A 20,009-nucleotide genomic window follows, 5' to 3' on the forward strand; every position below is an offset into this window, starting at 1 on the left:
CTAAGCAAACAGTTCTTTGCGTTTTACGACGCGAAAAGTTATCTCTGTAGGTAAACTGGATATAACTAGTCACGTTCTATAATATAATGTAAACAATAAATGTAAGATACTAGATCTGACAATTATTTTCTAGTCTATGTACAAACGACAATGAGCTTAAAGTTTTCAAGGTTAAAGATAAATGTTAGCGCAAGATGACACATTATCAACATTATCTTCGCCCGCATTTTGTACGAGTATCTTTGCGGATGTCGGGACACGCGTCACTGGATCTAAGATAACACTACATAGCCGTAATTACTTACACTTGACTCTTACTGTGTCTGTTAACGTTACTGTACAAGAATTTTCCGCATATATTTCTAAACCGTATGGTACAATCGTACACAAAATGAATCTCACTCACAAAAATTTAATTAAAACTTAAAGGCAGATTACACATTAAAAACTGCGAAAAGTGAAAACATTTACGTTAGACCAAGATAAGTTTAGTCTGAAAACGATTTTGATGGCACACGCAGTGTTATTTATACGTCATAATTTCGTAGAAGTTTGGCGTTTAAAATAACACCACCGCGTGTGCTATCAAAACCGTTGCAGACTTATCTTGGTCTAACTCTATGTCCTTGAAATTGATGTTACATAAGCAGTTTTTTAAGAAAAACTATTTGTTTTAATTAATAGTCCACGGCAAGCTCGGCCGAATTTCACCTTCCCATACAAACTGACTTACGTTCTCATTTTAAAACTACGTGTTGGATTGTAATGAAACTTTGCTCATACAATGATATGAGGTATATCTAGGTTTGTAATTAGTTTATATAGCTCTAGTATATAAAACAAACGAAATGGAGCAAAAACTTGTTTTGTATGAAAAACTTAAATTCGCTGTATTTTTTTACTATTGTATCTGAAGCTACATAAACTAATTATAGACCTTATCCTATTGTAAGTACAAAGTTTCAGAGCAATCTAGCTAGTCGTAACTACGTTTGTATGAAGAACCGAGCGTGCCGGGGACTTAAACAAAAAAAAATGTTGTTATTCATTATATTTCAAAGACCGTGGCCGTACTCGATACATGATTGAACGAAATCGGCTCGATAAAAAATAATGGCAAAGATTGGTCTTAAAATACCCATTAAACGGTTCTAGTTATGTCTTTATTTTTTTTAACTTATGGGTCTGCAATCAATCACAATTTCAAAACATTTATACCTAAAGCGCTAACAACTACACAAGTAATCCACATTTTTGTTATTTCAATAGTTTTCTTATTATTCCCTTGCCCAGGCGCAGTAACATGCGACAGTGCTATCTCATTTACTCCGATACAAATAGACAGTGTGCGCGTTTTAGGTATTGACAGCCTCTTAAGTCATACACACAACACATAACTCTTAGGGTCGGTTGCACCAAACTGTTTGTCATCGTTAAAGAGTTCGCAAAATTTTATTGTATGGAAAGTTTCATAGTAAACCCGCCGCGGCGCGCCTGTCAAGTGCGGATGGTGCAACTGGCACTTAATGTTCCCAAAAATACCTATGTACTTGCACTTCATTGTTTACAAGACAGATTGACATAAAATTCATAACAAAAGAATTACAATACAGTCGAATAGGTTTTTTTTTATACATACTAAGTACGAGTAGGTATTAAATAACTCTTGAGCACTTTTCGGTTCAATTATTTTACTGAATTGTGGGCACGTAATTAGTTCTTATTAGTTGAGCACTTAGAAAAAAGGGGCCAGGACATACATATTATATAAATTGCCTCTTACAAATCCAAAGTAGTAATTTGTAAATTGATTTAAGGAAGGTAGTATTTAGTTTGTCAACCCCTGTTTAGTTGTAATACAACGGAAGTGACTTCAATTTTTGATAATTTGACTGCTGTCAAAATAGCGGATACCCACTTAAGCTTATTTCACCTAATTGAATCCTAGAGCATTAAGCCTTTCCAACCTATAATCCCTTTTATGAGTTTCACGCCGGCGTTTTTTAAGAAACATCATTTAAATGTCCTCTTCAGGATTAATTTTTTTGTCGGTCAGATGTTTGAATGATGAAACTGCTCTAGCAAGGTAGATTTTTTTTTCTAAACAGAAAATTACTATTTTACGGTAATGTTTAAATATACGTTTATTTGGTTGTTAAAAATAAACATATTGTGTTAAGTACTTATATAAAAATTCCCCCGATATGCAGGAGTGACAGATATATCTGAATGTGTTTTTTTATTCGTTTCTCGGTGGCAGGTTTACAGTCAGTTCTAACTGCAGAACATATTTTCTGACATTATCTTCTAGCTCGGCATTCGATCTACGAGTATAGTCCATTAAACTACTAAATGAATGTAATACTAAACGTAACTAAATTGAAAACACATGCAGTTAAGTACGAGTAATGTATTAGTCCTTAAGCTTACCTTGTAATGGATGAGATAGCAGCTCTTATGGATTGAAATTGTTTCTGCATCTGTTAAGATAACAGCAGTATTTATGTAGCAAAATGTTTATTTTAGGTATTCAAGTTATGACTCCTCATGTTGTGACTTAGAAATAATTAAATATCCAGCTTTACACGGTCATCCGTTTATATAATAAAATGATTTAAAAATATACAACAAATAATATATTTAGTGATGTGACAGACACAGAACCCTAAAAAACAACTTAAATATATATGCCCAGGATACGCTCAAAATTATTAGTGGTAAACTAAAAAGCTTTTTACCAAATTGCAACAATTACTTTCTTCAAGTACGAGAAAAAGTTGAAAAACTTATAGGTAGTACTGTGCTTTTTGTACAACCGCAACGGCAAAAAATAAAACGAGGAAATCAGAAAAAACATACCGCGGATGGTAAGTGTTGCTTATTTGATTCATTCCATGCGGAAATCGATCTCAAATTGCACATCATAAAGGTCCGTCTTCCGATTAGGTCGGTACGCAAGTTACATTAACAACATCTTTATAATTTAAAACTTGCGTAAATTGTTATTAGACAGGTAATTGTCAGACTAAAAAAACGAGCTTTAATTTTGATAGGCATGAAACACAGTATCAAATATCTTTTACCATTCATAAAAGTTTAGCCCAGTAATTGGACACTGGCGATTCTCGGTCAAGTAGCTCTCTTTAAATATACGAGTAGGCGCCAAATTGTAATTGATTTCTAACAACAGCTACTGGGCCCCAGGTGCTTGTTTATCTGTTATTTAACTATTCGTATAGTTATTGTCTAGTTTGAATGATTTTAAATTAACGGTTAAGAAACGTTTTTTCTTCACTTGCAGCTGCCTATGTATAAATACTAGTATAATAATTAGTAGATACTGATATTTATACAAGTAATATATACATATACAAGTCGAAGAAATCGACCATCACATCAATTGGCTGTCCAACTTCTGACATTTTCAGTTTATTTTTTTAATAACTAGCTAAACCACGTTATTAGGTAGGTATTACTTATAAACTTTGACGACCTATAAGTTTGACTAGCCAAACCTAAAAGTATTGACATGTCGAGAAAAAAACCTGGGAAAATTTACATTATTTACTCATCTGATTTTGATTATCATGGCGGCGATTGACAATCTCACTGTCCCGAAGCCAGACGCATAAAAGGAAGCTTACGAGTGGTGCGGTGACCTCGCTCCTCGTGCACTTTGGAAATGATTCATGACAGAATCTAACTGCCTACCCAAGGTCGTATAATTTTAATAAAAAGGGTTAACAAGACAGACATTTAATTTTCAGTTAGTATTGAACAAATATTTTCCTGACCCCGGCTGCATCTATCACGTCGTCCGCGCCGACGGCGGAGGAAGCCGATATCCGACAATTATTTATCGATCCGTCTGCTAGCTTTATTTCTTACTCTCATACCATTACTGGATATGCTCTTAATATATAACAAAAATGATTTCATTTGATGATATAAAATCTATTGTCAACCGCTTATTAAGTAAGTAGAATGGAAAAAAAACCGGCCAAGTGCAAGAATTTAAACAATGTATTTTTTATGTGAAACGTGAGTGAAATGTCTTTAAAAAACCCGTAGGGCTCGGCTGAAAAACTAAGTAATTAAGTCCGACTCACGCTTGACTGCAATTTCTAATAGGTTTTCCTGTAATCTATAGGTAAAGATCTATTTTGTTTATTTTTTTCAAAATTTTAGACCCAGTAGTTTCGGAGATAAAGGGGGGGGATAAATGGTCATTTTTTGCCTATTTTCTTAAATAACTTCTAAATTGTTTATCCTAAATTTATAAAAAATATATATATTAGAGATTCTCACAATGAGCTCTTTCATTTGATATATAACACGATATAGTTTGAAAAACTTTATTTTTTAATTTTCTCATTTACCCCCCAAAAGTGGCCCCCATGTTTAAAATTCATTTGTTTGCGTTACATGTCCCGCATGTTATATGTGCGTTTGGGTCACAAACTTGGGTCTAGTAGTTTCGGAGAAAATAGGCTGTGACAGACGGACAGACAGACAGACATATATACAGACGCACGAGTGATCCTATAAGGATTCCGTTTTTTTCTTTTTGAGGTACGGAACCCTAAAAACATACATTTTGTGACCTGCAACAATGAAAATATAGAAAAATACTCTTAGTCTATCGACGACTTCGTTTCAAATGAGGTTGTAGTAAAGCAATAGTAAAAAAAAAGCGCAACTACCTCTACCTGTATTATTATTTTTCATGTATGTAAAAAGAGTTAATTTTATTGAATCTCTGCTTATATGATCTGGTTTTCGAAAGTGTCTATTGTTTACGAATGTAATGTACCTTCCAGTAATGGTTTATCGCGCGTGTAGTATATAAATTTCAACATGGTTAGTGACGCAGACGATCCATGCTCCCATCCGCCGAACGGGGCCATAAACCATTTGCATATGCGACGGCTTTGGTTCTTGTGGTCGTAAGTCTTAATTATTCATTTAGCATAAAAATCATTTATACATGAAATAAAACTATGAAAACGGATTATATCGCGTATATTGCATTATATCGCATTTATACATATTTACTTAGGTTCTTACGAGGTTTTCTTAAATACTCGGTTTATATCTCGTTCCTGACTTGATAATTAGGCCAATAGGATATTTAGTAGCGCAAACCACTTTCTAAAAAGAAGACTGATATACTAAAGATACAAAGCTGATTCTTTGAAGCGTCATTAATTGTTAATTAATCATTGCGGATGATACTTAAGAAAACAATTGAAAAACACAATCGCCTCAACAACACAGTGAGAGCAAAAGATAGATTAAAATTTAACAAATGAATGACTCCATTGAAATAATTTCTAGTCGATTAGAAAACATCAACAATCGCATTATAACAGATTTAGCCACAAGTTCAGCGAAATCTACAAACAATAGCGACTATAGAGTAACAGATAATAGAAACTGATATGATCATTGCAAAAACTACGATTTTTTTTTTTGGATTAGACACTGTTTATTTGCGTAAACAAATAAGCAGTGCAGCAATTATAATATATTAAGGTAGCATTGCACTGGAGTTAACAACTTGTGTATACTTTTATCAATTTTACTTTTAAGTAGATAATTTCGAACTAATAAGAATAAAAACATTAAATAAAATGTATAATACCTCAATGGATCATTGGAAATAAACGCAACTACCAAACCGACTAGAAAATTCGTCTCGAGTTGCCAGGACTTAGGAAAAATGTTGCCACCAAACATCAAACATCAAACATTTATTCAGCAAATAGGCCACAGGGGCACTTTTACATGTCAATTTTTACAAACAATAAAATTAATCCAAAATTACAAAAAACAATTACATAAATATAAATGTTAAATTACACAAGAAAAAAAAACTAATAAAAACGATACAAATAACAGATTTAACAGAAGTACTAAAATTGTTTAGAGATGTAAAAGTCTCTAGGTGTCAGAGATAAAATGTATATGCCATAAAGCAAAAAATAAGCAAAATAAAACTATATGATAAAAGACCAAAAGTCAGGGAATCAGTAGGACAACAATATTAATATACTGATTTATACAGAAATTAATTGGTTTATTAGAAAACACAATTCCCCAATGAGGGCGCCACTGGACGGTCGATGCAGTCTTAAATACCCAGTTTATAAATCTCGCTTACCTAACGACGCACTCTCCGCAAAAATCACGCACTCACAAAGCTCACGTGCTCAATAATAAGATTAACAACACAAAGCCGAGTTCGATGCGGTGTAATGGTTTCCGGAATTTACCAAAATCATTCTCTCCCAATAAATGAATGCAGTTTTTACACCAACCCACGATGGAAACATTAGGGTGTAATAAAATGTAAGTTTGTGATTTTACAATCGATTTAATCTAGACGAACGAAGGTGACACACGTAAAATCCGATCGAAAATTGGAACGGCAAGAAAGAGAAAAGTAGCATAGGACTAACATCTCGTGACACGGCAACAGTGTCCAGTATGCATATGGGTAATACCTCCAGTTGTCAGTAAAATTAATATTAAAATTACGCTCAAGGTACAGCGAGCCGCAAAATTACATGGACACAATGGCAATGGAATCCATTCATTAAGTGCCTGTGCACTTTTACCGCTGGGTGTAACAATGTAAGGTTTATTTTGAAAAGTACTATTAATAGAAACTTAATTCATTCATTTATTTAACGACCTCCTATAGATACACCACTTAATCTCAGGCGGTTGGTAAAGAAGTTGCGCGGTGATTTTCTAGGAGAAAGTAAGCTGAGTTTGGGGACAAACTATTTTATATATTAAATTTTTACTTACTTAATATAACACAAATCATCTTCACGCAGCCAAGCCTTCCGTAGCTGATCATAATACTTAACTTCTTACCAACCGCATCGGTTGAACGGTAGACCTAATAGACTAGCTTACGAAGCTGGAGGTCCTGGATTTGAATCCCTAATCTGAGAATGTTATGTTCCTGAGTTATGGATATTTTCTATGTATCTAAGTATATATACATATAGTCGTCTAGTAACAACATAAGCCTTATTGAGCTTATTATAGAAATGGATCGATTTGTGTAAGATTACACCATAATATTTTATTGTCTATAGTTTATTAAATACTTACATTAAAACGGCTTGGATAACGGGTCACTTCTCGGTACGGAGAAGTGAAACATGTCGAGCGATTTTTGACTTCAAATACGTGAGTGACCCGTTTCAATATATTTAATTTGTCTGTGTTTCACGGAAGTTCTGTTGTGTACCTATAGTTTAATTGATTCCCTTAGGTAGTAAAAAAATACTTAAGAGTAGGCATAATTATATGGATAATTTTCGCAAATTAAAGAAGTGTTTTTTTCCTGAATCCTTCCGTCGGCGAAAATTTGTGACGTACTTACCGGTATTCACGCTTTTATTATGAGCACTTTAACGAGCAGAATCACACAAAAAAGGTTAAATTACAATAATTAATGCTCTTTTTACTAGCTTTTAATCCACTAGAGTATCGGCAATAATCGTAAAGCTCAAGTCGGCGCGCAATATTGATTTGCACTTACAGTTGCAGACGATGCCTAATAATTTTAATAAGAATAGTTTTACCTTATGAGTAGTAAATACTCATTAAATAATTAAATTATAAATACATCATCCAATATCTAAATAGTAGAGGTATAATACATTTTATTTTTATAGCGTGGAACAAATAATGGGTCCCGGAGGGAAAGTGCCTTAAAACCTTAAGTTAGCTTGTTTTACTTAAAGGCAACATTATTTTATTTTAAAAAGAAACCAAACTGCATTCAATATTTTTTTCAATTCGCTTGTCTCACCCGATCGAACATACTAAAAATTCCGAAAACTAAACACTCACTATTTTATTCTACTAGTTGATACAGTTAATATTTAATGATGTTAATGATAACATTTCTCCGATAAACATTACGTCTTACACTCGTCTGTCATACAAATATCTATAAAATCGAATATTTAGTACTCAATAATATTTCTAAGACAAGCGAAATTGAAGAAAAAAATGGAAAATCTTTAAACGCAATTTTTTTTAAATAAAAGAATGTTTCCTTTAGGTAAAATGAGCTAACTTAAGGTTTTAAGGCACTTTCCCTCCAGGGCCCATTATTTTTTTCCACCCTGTATAAATACAAAACTAATTAAAATCTAAAAGTAGGTACAACTAAATTAGAACTATGAAAAAGTAAAATAACAAAAACCGGCCAAGAGCCTATCGCGTCATGCTCAGGGTTCCGTACTTGCCCGTCCGCCATAATAAGCAGAATTGAAAAAAAAAAACGGCCAAGTGCGAGTCGGACTAGCGCACCGAGGGTTCCGTACTTTTTAGTATTTGTTGTTATAGCGGCAACAGAAATACATCATCTGGGAAAATTTCAATTGTCTAGCTATCACGGTTCATAAGATACAGCCTGGTGAGAGACAGACAGACGAACAGACGGACAGCGGAGTCTTAGTAATAGGGTTCCGTTTTTACCCTTTGGGTACGGAACCCTACAAAGGACATTTTGTATACCTATCTACAATATCTAGTGGCAACTAAAGAGGGCATCATTATAGCAACACCTTTATTACTATTGTAATAAGTATGTGTTGTGATACTTGAGATATATTTGGTTTTGGCTGTCACTGTTTATATGATGCTTACTGCACGTAACAAGCCAAAGGCTTTGCAGCGTTTTCTGTTTCCTTTTTTGCAAATACTAAAACTGCAGCTTAGCAAATGATGCTCAAAATAGTATTTATTAAGCTTCACTGACATGACTTTTTACAATTTTTTTGGATCCACGGTTCAAAAGTTAGAGGGGGGGGGGTATTAATTTATTATATATAGGTATGTATTTAATTATTTAAATTTCGGAGTGGTAGAGAAAATAATTACTTTGGGTATCACATGGAAATCGTTCAAGTGCGAGTCGAACTCGCACCCCAAGTGTTACGTACTTCGCACATTTTTGAAAAACTAACTACTTCTAACATTCGATTAACGCTTGACAGCAGACTTATTACAGGTTTTCCTGTATGTTGTAAGTAAAGAACTATTTTTCATATTTTTTCCAAAATTTTAGGCCCGGTAGCGGAGGTAAGGGTTGGGGAATGGTTACTTTTGTCTTAGTATTTTTTTTTGTTTTTTTTTTAATGAGCCCTTTTATGTGATATATAAACACGATATATATTGCAAAACTCTTTTGTTACTCAGTTACCCCTCAAATATGGTCCCAGCAAAATGATGAAATTTGTAATAAGCTTCGTTTTATGAAACTACGGCAAAACCAGAAGGAAAATATATATTAATATATTAAATATTTTTTTTATTTTTTTTTGTGAATCCATTGTAAATCAAACTACTACAATGTTTTATTGTCTGTTAAATATCGAGATATACTAGCCGCTGTTCATATTGGACGCGTCGGATTATAAAATCATAGACAATTTTAGAATCAAGACTTAGTCTCGCGGAAGTCCATTGCCGATATCTGTATTATTAGCTATTCGCTTCTGTATCGCTGCTATAATGCGAACACGGGTGTTCGGATTATAGTGTGTTCGGTTTTTTCCCTAATATGTTTGTGTGTGTGTGTGTTTGTGTGTCGAAAAGAAAACTGTACATGATCGTAATTAATCTCCCACACAAGTGAGCACTGTGTCGCGGACACTAAACGGTAGGTACCACAGCACCTTTCTTCGCCCTCTTTATCAGTCCCTTATTCGCACATGTAAATGCATTTAGCTCCCAACTCCTTATCTCGGCGAACACCATTAATCTTGTATAACAATGCGCCGGCGCGTTGTCCACGCACCGACGGCTTAATCAAGCCGATATATGAACCGCATTGCTCTTTTTTCAATTGCAGAGATACGAGTAACTACAGTTTTGTTTTGCTCGCAGGCACTTCACACGGTTAGAAAAGTGGCCGATGGGCACTGCTTGTTGGAAAAAATACATTAATATAATATAAAATCCTAAATGAAAATCATTATTAAAATTAATTTTAATGAGGAATTTATATGAATTTTTCATATCTCATGCTCTGAAAATGGGTCGTTGTTGTTCTAAAAAGTATGCAGAAAGTGATACGTTTCTGCTCTAATGCAGAAAAGTGGTGAACTGGGTGGAAACAAAATGGAAAAATAGTGTCTTTATTGGTAATTGTTCTAATTTTACTAATCCCGCATTGGATCTTTTTTTATTAAAAATGATGTAATTTAATTGTTAAAATAAATTATTCTTGATTTCTTTGGTTAAATTGTCTTTACTCGGTTTCATAAGGCGGGAACCAAAAGGAATACACCAACAATATCATACAAAAAATTATATTATTTAAATATTTTTTTAAACCCGATTATTACATTACATATTTGCTTAAGTTTTATGCATCCGAAAATAAAATGCGCCGCGGCAACATTCGCCTATTTTTAATTCTACATTATGCTTGTTACAAAAAACCATTACATACTATAAAATATATTTAATGTAAAATAAAACTATGAAAACGGATTATATCGCGTATATTGAATTTATAAAACATCCCGACGTTTCGAACCCTTTACAGCGTTCGTGGTCAACGGGTGACAACGGCTTTTCATAGTTTTATTTCATGAGTAACTATCGCGTTAACCGAAGACAATATTATATTTAATGTAATCATTCGTAATTTTAATGTACCTAATATGGAGCATTGTTATGTGCAATAAAGATGAATTGAATTGAATTAGAGGAATCTTAGTAAACTTTAATAATAGTCATCTTGTGGCCGAGGAACACTACTGTAATCATAACCCAAAACCTATACATACGAGTTGTTTACCTATTATGATCAATCAATCAATCAATGTCTTTATTTTGCATAAAAAGTGGTACATAATAGAAGTTATTAAAATATATTTACAGGTTCACACAATTTACCAACATCTGGCATGCAAATGCATGCCTATCATTTAAATTTGAGAACATTTTTTGGTCCCTAACGGTATTCCCACATATATATAACATTGTGTGACAGGGACGACACAATAAAACACTATCAATACTATCATGTTGTCCCTGTCACACGATGTTATATAACAACCAGTGTGGGAGCACCATAAAAAGGGTTAAAAGGAAAATCTGAAACTATTAGATATATTTTATTTTTATTTTAATCCGCATTATTATGTACATAGTTAATACCTTAATAAATATATGCATTTTCAGGATTTAATTACGGCTACCTACTTTATAGTTAAATAATCCCTAGTGGCAACTTCAATTACTGGTATATTGATTCACAGCCTTATTATTTACATAAATAAATAATCATTATTCCTTATATATATGACTAGATCTGATTGTCTATTTTAACAATAAAGAAACTTTACTTTTGTTGCCACCAGGTAATTGCGTCAAGCAGGTCGTCCTCTTCCATTGGGTTGAATTGTTCTGCGGCGTGATGATAGTGAGCGGTGTACTCAGAACACGGAGCGTTGCCTGAGGAATATGATGACGATACACCCGAAGAGCAATCCGACCCGGCTGGTGATGGCACTGACTCTGAATAAGGTGAGCTACGACCAGCAAATATACCTTCATCAACCTCGTAAGGTAGCTCCAAAGAAGTAGTTGGCGTATCTTTTTTGATACCCAAAGCGACGTCGCCTCCATCCAGAATTTGTTGCAAGTGCTTAATATATTCGACCACCATCCTGAGCGTGTCAACTTTGCTGAGTTTCTTTCCGGAACCACGGCGTGCCCCGCCCGACAGAGCAGCTATAACGGCAGCCGGCAGTCTCTTCCGCAGCGCATTAAATCCGTCGTTCACTTGCTTCACTCGATTCCTTTCTCTGGCGTTTCTTCGCGCTATTGAAGCAGCCTGAGCGCCTGAGTATGGGTTATTTTTATAGTTATACTTTTTTGGTTCGATATCTTGCATATCCACATTTGAATACTTCATCTCTGGCGCTGGTGCGATGCGCATCATTCTTGGTGTTTCGGTTTTGATGTATGAAGAGTAGAGGCCGTAATCCGCAACTTTCTTTTGAAATTCGTGGACCATGTTAAAGTGACGCTAAACCGTAGCGTACAGCGTGAACACACGAAACAGGTAAGTTTAGACGTTATCGGAGCTTCGATAGTTCGGCGAGCGATCTAGTGAATGACTGCTGTGGGCCCCTACGCCGCTTTATATGGGCGCACCTTGGCCAAAAAAAATGGTTTGGGACCCCTCACTCCCCTACGAAGATTTATTATAGTTTTTTCTTACCATACCTGGAGTGCCCTTTCGAAAATAAGACCCGAAGTATAGACGTTGTACGCGTGCCATTGAATCATAATTAATATATTATTTGATGTTTTAATATATGATTTGATCCATTTACAATATTAAACATAAACAAGCAATGTTTTGTGTATATTCTAGATTTTCTAAAAAATGTCTCCAATGATGCCGTTGACACACATTTTCATACAACTGTTTATCGCGAATTTATATTAATAAAATAATTAATAATAATTATTATTATATTATGAATAACAGTGAAAACTAGCTGTGTCCAAACGTCGGTAACATAAATTCGCGATAGACCCGGTTGTACTCGTAAATGTGAGTTAATATATGTGTTCAAAACACGAAAGTTTTAGATGTCGGTGACATTTACAGGTTTTATTTTCGAGAAATTCGTTCTTCCAAGTTTCATTCAGCTATAAATGATAAAACGAAGTAAGGTGTGTTCGGGTAACTCCTAAAAACTCCGTATGTCGAATAATTCCGAAACTAACCTGAATAAAGATAGATATAACTCCGTAATAGATGGATACAGTCTAAGGAAAAAACGTGCCTCGAAAATCAAGAAAATTTGATTCTCGTTCAGAGGGCGCTACTAGCTTTGGCTTACTGTCGTATAGATGGCGTTGACGGTTTCGTTTGTTATTTAACAATTTAAACGTATATCAGTGAAAGAACATGGGTCAAAATCATAAAAATAATTAATGCAAATAAAAAAAATCATTTATCCATATTTAAATACATTCTATCGTATTTTTATAAATCTTCATTTTTAGTTTTAAAGTGTGTCGACAGATGGCAGTGAATTTACTGGGGTTACAAAATTTACTATGACAGTACCGCTCTAGTATAAGTTACTCTATGCTGATAATATTTGACGACCGGTCTGGCCTAGTGGGTAGTGACCCTGTCTGTGAAGCCGATGGTCCTGGGTTCGAATCCCGGTAAGGGCATTTATTTGTGTGATGAGCACAGATATTTGTTCCTGAGTTTTGGGTGTTTTCTATGTATTTATATATTTGTATATTACACCTTTTTTACCTAATTGAAATAGCAAGTACTGGTTTCTATTAAACGCGCGTAAAGCACTGATTTTGTCGCTCTTATTTGTAAATTTTGTAAAGTTTGCACTGCTACAAATCGTAAATTTGTATTACACATATTCTGTACTTGATCTTTATCAGATTACATTTTTGTTATATGACTTAGAATTCGAGGAAATGAAAGTTAAACGAATTCAATTTTCTCCAGAAATCACCTCAAAACAAGTGACAATTTCTCTGAAAATCTACTTATTATCTACGCAATTTTGATACTTAAACAATCTACAACATTTGCTGAAACTATTCTTATACATGAACTTGTACAATTTACCACCATAATTTTTGATGAATTTTTAAAAACTACCCCTTTTTTAAAAGCTTCATATATTACCGGCGACGCACGCTCGTGACCTCATTATTAAAAGGTAAGATGAGAAGACGTGCTAATAGAAACCAATACTTGTTATTTAGATATTACGTAACAAAACCTGTATAATTTCAACGACTAAATCTATCAATTTTACATTTTTGCTCCAAAGTCGACACCGGCCTCTGTACGATATGTTGTATGTTGATACACGAGCAAGCGAAAGGTTCAGATTCCAAGAGCAAGTGGAATCTTGAGCGTTGCGAGGGTTTCAAGGCACGAGGGTTAAACAAATTTTGCCACACCAACACAAGGAAAATACTAACTGTAATCAAAGCAAATCAGTTCAAAATTAATGTTATTAAATATTTATCATTCAAAGTCATCATTTAAAAGTCAATTTTTCCAGCCAACATAAGGAAACAACTCAAAATTTGCATTTGTTTACTTTGCCCCACATGTGGATAAAATTCAATTTTCTCATCTCATCAGTTTTTAAACAACCAAGAGAGCCTTTCTTTACCAGGTGGTGTGGTGAAAAAAACCTTTTATATTTTTTTGTTTTCATTTACCGAAATTAAAAATAAATTATAATTCTATTTATCTAAAAGTAATCACATGTGCATTAAACTGACAACGTGTAACCACTTTCTGTCATGTCAACAATTGTTTGTATTAAATGTCATCATGTCAACCAGACAACAAATAGCATGACATTAACAATCAAGTTTTTGATTTATCAACATGAAGTGGCCAGTTAAGTGTTATGTGTGTCATTAAATTATCTCATTAATAGGGTGTTTTTACGTAGCAAATTTGCTTTCCAATTTTCTCCTAAAAAAAACATCATAAGACTTTTTCATAATTAAGTATACTTCAGGAGCCGAGTACTATTAGCTGTAAAAATATTGGTACTTAAGGCGCTTCGCGCAGTTTTTGGCCAAAAACTGTTACTTTTTAGAGCTTATAACTTCTAAATGAGTCAACCAAAAATTATGAAAAAAATATATATGCATCTTCACTCTATGGACAACAATTGCAACATTTGACTTTTTTCCTGAAATTTGTAGTTTCACCGAAAAAAAATTAACACGACAGGCCGTTTTGCGGCTAACTTTGCTTATAACTTCTAAACGGCTTAATCAATTAAAATTATTTTTAAACTAACAAAAATGTTTCTACAGGTTCTACAAATGCAACATAGCTTTTCTTAATCAAAAAATATTTTCTTAAGAAATCGAACGTTTTTCCACATTTCATGCGTATGCAGCCTGAAAATGGCGTGGCCGGCAGTCGTGTGCCAGCTTTGAGACTAGGAGGCTGTGTCGCTCGTCGCTCCGTGCCTTCCTTGCACTATGTTCGCTTATGCACAAGCAAAGTGCTATAATATCGGAGTTATTGCGGCCAAAGAATAAATAACTGCAGAGCGCTGATTTGGTTGCGACGCGCATTAGCGAGCTCAACACGGTATTTTGCGGTCTATTACAATGAATGTAATGATAATACCCGTATATATTATACTATAATATACGTATGTTTGAAAAAACTTCATTTGAAATAAATAAATAAATGTTTTCTAACCGACATATTACAATGTCATTCAAGTTTTACGTTTTGAATAATGTTCCATTCCATCTCGAAACAATAAATAATTGATTCAACATAAGCTACCTATTACCTATTACGTTGTATGTATGAATAGTACCTTTTAAAAAACATTGTTTTTGTAGTTTAAAAATAATTTTAATCGATTAAGAACTAGCAAAACGGCCTATCGTATTTTTATTTACGGAAAACTTACTATTAAGTTTATTGTAGGTTTAGTTAAGTAGTAATTAGTGTTAAATAGTGTAATTGTAGTTATGTCTGTAAATTTTTCATGGGTGATCCTTGCCTGTTAATAAACGTTTTATTATTTTATTATTATTTGTATCTCCTTCTGGATTTCAGTAATTATTTCATTGAGTCAACTTGGTGTATTATGTCTTCTAAATGGGTAAACAAAAAATTATGAAAAAAATATATATGAATCTTCATTTATTGTTCAACAATTATAAAATTAAACTTATTTCCTGATATTTATAGTTTTACCGTGATAAAAATAATAAAACAGGCCATTTTGCGGCTAACTTTGGTTATTTTTACTAAACGGCTAAATCAATTAAAATTATTTTTAAACTAACAATAATGTTTTAATAGCTGACGGTCTTTCCACCGCGATACAACTGGCCGACGATTTGTTTTATTAACAATATCATCTAAACTACCATCTGACAAAGTATGAAATGGGATGCGATGACTGAAAAGATTTTTTTATATGTTCATGTGACCAGCTGATGGTCCACAGAGATACAACCGGCTGACCATTTTTTTAATTCACAATAGCATCTAAACTATCATGTGACAAAGTATCAAGCGGGAGGCGATACCAATTTTTTTTGCGTGTTTCGGTGGCTGCCATTCCTCAACCCATCAACGGAGCGGCAGCCGACGTCCACAGGGGTTCATCATACATAGCCATTAACCACTAAAAAAATAAATGACTGCAAAGCGCTGATTTGGTTGTGGCGAGCTTGTAATAATAACCGGCCAAGTGCGAGTCGGAGTCGCGTTCCAAGGGTTCCGTACATTACTTAAATTAAACAATTTATTTTTTATGTGAAACGTGCGTGAAATGTCTTTAATAAACCCGTAGGGGTTGGATCAAAAACTAAATAATTAAGTCCGACTCACGCTTGACTGCTCATTTGTAATAAGTTTTCCTGTGATCTATAGGTAAAGATCTATTTTGTGTTTTTTTTTCAAAATTTTATACCCAGTAGTTTCGGAGATAAAGGGGGGGAATGCTCATTTTTTGCCTATTTTCGTGAATAACTTCTAAACAATTTAAAAGTGCTTGTTGCTAGGCCTATTTGAATAAAGAATATATTGAATTGAATTTAATTAAATTGACTGTTTATCATAAAATTATAAAAAATATACATTTGAGATTCTCACAATGAGCTCTTTCATTTGATATGTAACACGATATAGTTTGAAAAACTTTTTTTTTTAATTTTCTCTTTTACCCCCCAAAAGTGGCCCCCGTGTTTAAAAATAATTTGTTTACGTTACATGTCTGTCTTTGGGTCACAAACTTACATATATACACCAAATTTCAACTTAATTGGTTCAGTCGTTTCCGAGAAAATAGGCTGTGACAGACGGACAGACAGACAGAGAGACGCACTAGTGATCCTATAAGGGTTCCGTTTTTTCCTTTTGAGGTACGGAACCCTAATAATGATGATATTCCCACGTAATGATTGAGAAAACTTCGAAATTCGAAAAATAACACATTTGTAGTAGTATATGAAGCTAGTAGGTACTTTAATTTTATAAGTTAACTATTTAATGGCATTATTTATATTTATTTATTACGGATAAAAAAAAACTGTATAAAATAAACGCACTGTATGCCTCAATTTAGTACATACCAAGCTTTAGCTATAAATCTTAATCCGTCGATTTGACAGGTATTTATTTGTAAGAAACAGATAAAACACAAATTAACTAATTGAGGCTTGTAAAGTATAATGCATAAGGGAATATATTTTTATTATAATTTACGACCTCCATCCACTACATGCATGATCTACTCATACTCAAACAACAAAATATCTGCAAAAGATACACAAATACGAGGTATAGCGCCAAATGCCGCGCGCCTCTGGGCTGTAGGTTATTCTTTGAACCTCGTTCCGCCGCAGTCGCCGCACCGAGACGAAATTCATTTACGATCGCAGTGAGCGGGGTGCGGGTACAGAGACGCTGAGACGCTCAAGGCCAAATCAGCGAGAATCGTCTTAAGTCTCCGGCAAGCTCGGCCGAATTGCACCTTCCCATGCAAACGTAGTTCCCGCTCTCATTTTAAAACTACGTGTTGGATTGTAATGAAACTTTGCAGATATAATGACATGAGGTATATCTATGTCTGAAATTAGTTTGTAGAGCTCCAGTTTATAAAACAAACGAAATAGAGCAAAAACAAGTTTTGTAAAGTACTCGTCAATAGAACTTGCAAATAATGTAAACAAATATGACAGATTTTGTTAGCGTTTGACACATAACCTAACATTTTTACGAAGGTTATTTTCCCTGAAATATTAATAATTAACATTTTATTTAACTAAAAATTGTTGATAAGGTCATTGTTGTCCTTTTAAAGAGCGATATTACGAAGTAATGAAGGTAAAATTGTTTGTATACATTGTTTGCAAGTTCTATTGACGACGACTTTATGAAAAACTTAAATTCCCTGTATTTTTTTAGCTATGGTATCTGAAGCTACATAAACTAATAACAGACATAGATATGCCTTATCCTATTGTAAGTACAAAGTTTCAGAGCAATCTAGCTAGTCTTTTTAAAATGAGAGCGGAACTCTGCGGAACTACGTTTGTATGGAGAACCGAGCTTGCCGGAGTCCCTTCATTTGTCAGCACCTTATTATATTATCCTCCGACTCAGACGTCAGGCGACCTGCGGTCAGCTTATTTACGTTTATGTATTCTATAATTATTATTTTATTACAGATATAGACAATATTACACTTCAACGCCCCATCAGCAGCCCCGCATAAGTTTTACGAACTGCATTAAAGGCATAGTTTTATGTGTGCTACTCTGCAGCGGCGCCACCCTAATGAATATCAACTGAAAGGTGAAATTATGTAGCTTAAAGGTACATCATGTACCTTTAATGTTTATGACTGCACCTGTGATAGGGAACGAAATAATGGGCATTGAAAGTGGCGCCGCTGGGAAGCATATATACTCTCCAGCGGCGCCACTTAGTACTCAAAGATAGAAATGATATTAGGTATTACAGGTATAAACATTATAAGTACATGATGTACCTTTTAGATACATCATTTCACCATATAACGCATTGATATTCATTATGGTGGCGCCGCTGCAGAGTAGCACACAATTTTATGACTCCAATAAAAACCTGGAGGACTAAGGATACAATAGAAAGTTTTTTTTTATGCAGCAACAAATCCTAAAGCGATTTCATCTAGGTTAATTAGCCATAAACAAGGTTCAAGTACCTACATATTTGCAGAGCACCAGAATAAATAAATAAGTGATTGTCTAATATGTTGCTGGCGTCAACCTACTTTCTTCCTTTACAGTTCAGCTGCATTCAACCTTGCACAAGTAACAAGTGGAAACCATACGGAGGTTTATAATACACTATTTCAAATTTATTACGGTCGTTCAAGAGAAACTGAAAACAAGAGACAAAGTTTATTGTGCTAACAGTGTGACCATGGCCAAAAGAAATACCTATAGTAAACAACTTGCGCTATCAAAGTCAAAAAACATAATGTTACTTATTATTATATGCCTTAAGATATACTTTGGCTTGACAGGTTATTCAAATAAACTATACAGTTTTAGGACCTGCACTCTGGGCGGCATGGTCGACTCAGAATGTCTGTAAGTGAAATTAAAGTAGAACCAAGACAGATTTTTACACGGTTTTCAATGGTAAAGGACTCGCCATTGTCACTCCTATTGTACTCTAAAAAGATTACACAAGGAATGTGGGCCATGCCATTGATGCTGTGGGAGAATGAATTGTTAGTGGCTCTCAATCATAGCCATTGAAGGAGGCGCTAAATGTGATTTTAATAGACTACGTGTCGCCTCCGAGAAGCTATTCAAGTACATTTTCGCTCCATTGACTCCTTTTGACTTACCTGCATTTGTTTCGTGCTCATTGTCTGCAAAGAAAAAAACGGTCACCATGAAATTTGACTACATTTAATATCGGATTTACCTGTATTTAAAACATGAATACCGCTATCTACTATATAATAATGAGCGCGTTGAACCTATATATTTTAAAATAGTAAAATAGGTTCAAGCAAGTAATTTACTAGGTGCTCTAGGTAGGTAGAGGTGTAATAAGAGTGAAAAATAGTGATCAAGTATTTAAAGAAGTAAAATATCCTTTGTAAACACAATTTCAAATGCTAAAAAATTACTATTGTTATTAGAATTGATGATAACATTCGAAATAATGTACCGAATATCCAATAAGTAATACTCGTAGACACAACCAGTTCAACGTGTTATAAATGATAAACTGAATAGATATCATACACTACAGAAAAAGTGACCAAGTCCACCGGTGGCAGAGGCGGGAATCGAACCCGCGTCGTCAGCTTACGCGGCTAACGTCCAACCACTAGACTACCCGGCCACCGACCAGCGGCGGCCGGGCAGGGCATTTCTTTAGTGTATGATATTTATTTCAG

At 34.3% G+C, this 20,009-nt stretch overlaps 2 protein-coding genes across 2 annotated transcripts in view; one reads left to right on the forward strand and one right to left on the reverse strand.

Moving 5' to 3' along the window:
- LOC134741522 (proton-coupled amino acid transporter-like protein pathetic) overlaps nucleotides 1-20,009 on the forward strand; it is a 162,578-nt gene that overhangs the window by 18,676 nt on the left and 123,893 nt on the right. The gene's annotated exons all lie outside the window — the stretch shown is intronic.
- LOC134741871 (achaete-scute complex protein T3-like) lies at nucleotides 11,307-12,282 on the reverse strand. The gene has a single exon (XM_063674765.1). The coding sequence runs from the start codon at nucleotides 12,062-12,064 to the stop codon at nucleotides 11,387-11,389; it is 678 nt and encodes a 225-aa protein (XP_063530835.1). The 5' UTR covers nucleotides 12,065-12,282; the 3' UTR covers nucleotides 11,307-11,386.

This window comes from Cydia strobilella, chromosome 5 (genome assembly GCF_947568885.1).
Source record: "Cydia strobilella chromosome 5, ilCydStro3.1, whole genome shotgun sequence".
Classification (NCBI taxonomy): domain Eukaryota; kingdom Metazoa; phylum Arthropoda; class Insecta; order Lepidoptera; family Tortricidae; genus Cydia; species Cydia strobilella.